Here is a 5,787-nt window from a genome sequence, read left to right on the forward strand (position 1 = left end):
TTTTTCTCTTTTTTTTCATGGTTTGCTCACTGTGCTGCAGAGTGTTTACATGTCCTGCACACATTGAGTGGCTGTGTGTAGCGACTGTGTGGGGCGATGGGGAGAACTCAGTTTTAAAGCTGCACACTGAACAGAGAAAACTGCATTAAAAGGTGTGCTTGATGAAACACGAAAAAGAAAAATCAAGTCCTTTAGTACACAATTAGAGCTGAACAGTTGTCATACACAAAAGTGGGCAACTGGACTTCATTTCTGTTTATTTTGTTTAGATTTTTGCTTATTGTATTATATCTAGATTTTTATTAATACAAATCATTTGTATTTTGCTTCACTTTTGTGCTCCTGCCTTTTTACTGCATTGAGCTAATGCATTTATTTTACTGTGCTGATCTAAATTCTTTACGCTTTTTTATTGATGTGCTTAAAGTTATGGCTGCTGAAACAAAGTAATTTCACAACTTTTTTGGGACAAATAAAAATGCATATCTCATTTTTCTTATTCTGCTTTACAGCCCAGTAAAGAAACAATACGTGTGTGTGTGTATCTACAAAAAGAGAATATGAGGTATTTCTTATGTTTAGGATTAACCTACATACTTGTTTTGTTTTTCAGAACTAAACCCAAACTTGGATCATTCATTTCAAGTGTTAAAAACACACAATTATTGGCGAAATCGTATGATACAGAAAAAAATGATTAATTTGGTATTATTTGTTAAAATCTCTGGTGTAATGTAATTACTGTAACATATTTTCCTGTGGTGGGGGTGCAACGGCCAATCAGGAACGATTGCTGTAGGAAAACAAACACGGTGATTGGCCGAGACACTGCGGCGGTTTCAAGGCGCCTCGCGCTCGGCCGGAGGGGAGGGGGTCCAGTGAATGGAATGGGCGCCTGGAAACCGGTGGAATCTGCACAGAGTGAGGAGCGCGAGCCTCCGGACTTCCAACCGCCCAGCATGTGAAGCGACTCGCTGCGCGAACTAAAGTCGACAAACAGTGGAAATACTAGGCATTTACGCCTTTATCCTACATCGTTTAGCGCTAAAGTAAGTCGTTGTAAAAGTTAAGTAAGCTGGACTAAGGTGAAATTGCATTGTTTGGAGAAAACGGGACTTTTGAACGGACCGGGAGTCAGAGTGGACTGCTTGGAGTCACTTACAAAGACCATTAAGAAGTCATGACATGACGAGTGTTTCTCTTGGATTTATCTTCATTACACACGGGAGAAAAGTCGATTACAATCATTTTAACTGAAATTACTTGGACTTCTAGTTAAGTATTGGGACATTTATTGAAAATTTCTTTCCATTTTCCACCATTTTTGAGTCGCACTACTTGGATCAAAGTTTTTCCTTCCCTCCCCCCTCCTCCTCAACTATGGCGGCGGCCAGGTTCACCACTGGCTCCGTGTTTCTGCGGATCATGTGGCTACTGTGCGGGCTCTTCTTTTTCTCACCCGCTTCTGCCCAGCATTACAACAGTGAGAGTGGAATATCCATCCCGGAACACGGCTTCTGTCAGCCCATCTCCATCCCGCTCTGCACCGACATCGCCTACAACCAGACCATCATGCCGAACCTCCTGGGCCACACGAACCAGGAGGACGCCGGACTTGAGGTGCACCAGTTCTACCCGCTCGTTAAGGTCCAATGCTCTGCGGATCTGAAGTTTTTCCTCTGCTCAATGTATGCTCCCGTGTGCACCGTGCTGGAGCAGGCCATCCCCCCGTGTCGGTCCCTGTGTGAGCGGGCACGGCAGGGATGTGAAGCCCTGATGAATAAATTCGGCTTCCAGTGGCCGGAGCGGCTGCGCTGCGAGGCTTTCCCCGTCCACGGAGCCGGGGAGATCTGCGTCGGCCAGAATACGTCGGAACCGGGCACCCCGCCCTCCTCTTCTTCTCCCTTCGCACCGGACCCAATTACTCTCCCTCCCAAAGTGGGAAGACCGAACCAGCACCCTTCACAACCAAACCAGTACCACCAGTTCTCCTGCCCGCTGCAGCTGGAAGTGCCCTCCTACCTGGGCTACAGATTCATGGGGGTCAAAGACTGCGGAGCCCCCTGCGAACCTACCAAACCAACCGGGATCATGTACTTCCGAGAGGATGAGGTAAAGTTCGGCCGTCTTTGGGTCGGGATCTGGTCCATCCTATGCTGTGTGAGTACCTTGTTCACGGTGCTCACCTATCTAGTGGACATGAGACGGTTCCGATACCCCGAGCGGCCCATCATCTTTCTGTCTGGCTGTTATTTTATGGTGGCGGTAGCCTATGCTGCCGGGTTTTTCCTAGAAGACCAAGTAGTCTGCGTGGATAAATTCAAGCCGGACGGCTACAGGACAGTGGCTCAGGGGACCAAAAAGGAGGGCTGCACAATCCTTTTCATGGTGTTATACTTTTTCGGCATGGCCAGCTCCATCTGGTGGGTGATTTTGTCTCTGACTTGGTTCCTTTCTGCCGGGATGAAATGGGGCCACGAAGCGATTGAAGCCAACTCCCAATACTTCCACCTAGCCGCGTGGGCTGTCCCGGCCATCAAAACCATCACCATCCTCGCCATGGGCCAGGTGGACGGGGACGTCCTTACGGGGGTGTGTTTCGTGGGGATCTTCAACGTGGACGCCCTCCGCGGTTTTGTCCTGGCCCCCCTTTTCGTCTACCTGTTCATCGGCACGTCCTTCCTCCTGGCCGGCTTCGTATCGCTATTCCGGATCCGCACCATCATGAAGCACGACGGCACCAAGACAGAGAAGTTGGAGAAGCTGATGGTGCGGATTGGCGTCTTCAGCGTCCTCTACACGGTACCGGCCACCATCGTGATCGCCTGTTACTTCTATGAGCAAGCCTTCAGGGAGCACTGGGAGCGCACCTGGCACATGCAGACCTGCAAGCGCTTCGCCGTGCCGTGCCCGGTGCACAACTTCGCCCCCATGACCCCTGACTTCACCGTGTTCATGATCAAATACCTGATGACCATGATAGTCGGGATCACCTCCGGTTTCTGGGTCTGGTCCGGGAAAACGCTTCAGTCGTGGCGGCGGTTCTACAAGCGGCTCAGTAACGGCAGCCACGGAGAGACGACGGTGTGAAGTTTGGAGCTCCCGTTACCTGAGAATGAGGTCAAATAGCTTTCATTTTACCACACTTATGGATGTATTTTTTGATCAGTTTTTTCTGTTACAAGGTTGTGGGGCAAATACAGGCCTTTGAACACAACCAAAACTTTTAACAGGTGCCACAAAAGCTGGCTTAAATTTCATTATACTTCTCTCTCTTTTTCTGCCCACAATCTTTGCTTTTGCATTTAAAAAAAAGTTGGATTTTAGCCGAAATGATCATAATGATTACTGGACTGTAATGCCAGACTTGTTATGAAACTTCCCACATATTATCCATTATATCCTTGTATTACTATTTGAATGTACTTCCTCTCAGCTCTTTTAAGAATTTGTCACAAAAAAGACTGCAAACTGCAAGAAAAGGTCAAAGTTCAGATCCCTCCAACAGCCACACCCCTTCTGACTGTGAATTCAATACTTGGGGCGTTTTAAGTTACTCTGCTTTTAGCTAAAGACTGAAAAGCTTTAATACACATGTTAGACTTTGCAGAGTACAATCTGTTTGTTTTTGTTTTATACACCAGCTCTGCCATTATGTGCCAAGTGGCTGCCCACAAATCAAAACTTTTGCTTCCTTTTTTTTCCCTTAAATATTTTTTCCTGTATTGAATGTTCACTCCGAAGGTGAATGAAGTTTTTATGTATTTGTTTGCACATCTATCCTAAGTGTTAAAAAATATGATTTACACCACAGATTGACCTGGATCTAACACTTACAGAGACCACACACACACACACATACACCTCCACTCCCTGTAATTAAGACACACCAACTCATTGTTTGTCTCCGTGTGTGGTCTCCTATCTAAAAGACTTTTTTCTTCTTTTTTTTTTTGTTTGTTTGATCCTTTAAGACATCCAAAGCACCATTTCAACCCATCCAGATTTAATTCGAATGGCTGCTATGGGTTTTTGTTTCATCCTGGATTAAGATGACTGTACACACTCATGCCGGTTTTCTTGTAATTTCAATTGAAGTGTTTAAAGGTTTCTCTTTTTCCCAAGTAGACTGAACATGTTGGAACTTTTGTTAAATTGTTATGATTTTAGTGTCTATGCTGCCTCACGAAACTCCTCAAAACACAGAGAAACTTGAGATTTTTATCTGGAAGGTAGCAGAGAGTCAAAAGGTCAAAGCCAGGTGGGAGTTCAGCAGTGTTGAATCTAAGGGCAGTAAAACAAGTTAATATATATATATTTTAAAATAACTTGCAGTCTTTTCATACAATAGTAGGGAAACTTAATGCTGTTACTGTTGACATTTTCAGGACAGAGCATTTGGTAGTGTTGAAATGTAAAGCCTTTTAGTAAGTGGTGCCAGTAGAACTCAGATCACACCGCACAGGTTTAATAAAAAAGAAAATGTTATTTCTGTGTGACATTAACACCAATTACCAGGTTTCACATCACATAAATGCTGATGCAGCTAAAACGAGAGACAGACACTGCAGTTCTCTGAATTGTATTTGCAAGATAGTGAAAGGATTACAGCTGCTGGCGCCTCTGTAATTGGTGACAATAGCAATAAAGTTATCAGTGATTTGTTCTGCTTCGCAGGCCGCTATTCCTCGCAGAGCATTGGTCAAATGAGAAAATGACCTCTCAGACTTGAGTAATGAAATCAGTTGGAGTCATTGTGGGGAAGCAGAGAAAACATGTTTTCACCCTGAGTCAGCCGTTAGGCAGCAGATGTGTGCCTGAAGCTTTTGTTTCTTTCCATGCAGTACATTTTCTCTGCATAGGTCACACACATGCATACACATAAGTAATGAACGGGAACGCTCCAGCAATGAGGGATGACTCGTATTACAGAGCTGGTATTGGTACTGTGTCCTGAATCCTTGTGTTGTTATAATAATAATACTAAAACTGCGTACTTTGTACCAGTCTTCATATTATATGTTAAAGCAGTGTGTATATAGGAAATGCCAATGTTCCCATGTGAATTTACCACATACCTCAAAGCCTGGGTACAATTTGTTTGTAGGACTGAGTTAGAAAACGTTTCACTTCACTCATCACCTAACAATGCAGAGCAGGTCTGTGTTACCAGGCTGACTGCACTGTTTGTGTTTTCAGAAGGAATACGAGTGTTTTTATCACAACATATGCAAGGTACCAAGTAAACAGACTGATTTTTTTAAAAGCATAATGTATTTATGGGGGGTACTCATATTTTTGTCTTCTTTTTTTTTTTTAACTTGTTTTTTAAAATGAGATAAGCCTTATGTATGTGTACAGTTTGAATAAAAAGCGATAAAGTTTGTAATCTGTTGACCTCTGTGATTTGTTCTTGCCACTCGTATTATTAATGAATCTGTCTTATTGGCAATGCTTCAAGCATTAAATCCAGAGATACGGCAGGTGATCCAAACTTACACCTCAGCTCGAGTCATTGCTGACTTATCATTCTAATGCCAGTATGTCACAAAAATCACAGGCCAAATCTGTATTACCATGCGACCTTGTTTTTCCTGCATAAAAACAAACAGAACTAACAAAAATCTGTTTTCCACTAGAACTTTTATGAAATTAATGATGGCTTTCAACCTGAAATAAATAGGTAATAAAAGTTATAAATGGAGACATTGTCTGGTATCAAAGATTTCCTATAGCTGCCCTTGTGGCAGGAGAGCTGAATCAGTTTGTTAAAGAAGGCCCAAAAAT

At 43.7% G+C, this 5,787-nt stretch overlaps 1 protein-coding gene across 1 annotated transcript; it reads left to right on the forward strand.

Moving 5' to 3' along the window:
* The first annotated feature begins 916 nt into the window (after window positions 1–916).
* On the forward strand, window positions 917–5,371 carry LOC102796502 (frizzled-7-A-like). The gene has a single exon (XM_006802412.3). The coding sequence runs from the start codon at window positions 1,381–1,383 to the stop codon at window positions 3,088–3,090; it is 1,710 nt and encodes a 569-aa protein (XP_006802475.1). The 5' UTR covers window positions 917–1,380; the 3' UTR covers window positions 3,091–5,371.
* The last annotated feature ends 416 nt before the right edge of the window (window positions 5,372–5,787 follow it).

Source organism: Neolamprologus brichardi, chromosome 16 (assembly GCF_056152115.1).
Source record: "Neolamprologus brichardi isolate AB-2024 chromosome 16, ASM5615211v1, whole genome shotgun sequence".
Taxonomy (NCBI): Eukaryota; Metazoa; Chordata; class Actinopteri; order Cichliformes; family Cichlidae; genus Neolamprologus; species Neolamprologus brichardi.

Bases quoted from the DNA above. Each gene is read 5' to 3' on its own strand.
- LOC102796502 (XM_006802412.3), top strand. From the start codon at position 1,381: ATGGCGGCGGCCAGGTTCACCACTGGCTCCGTGTTTCTGCGGATCATG.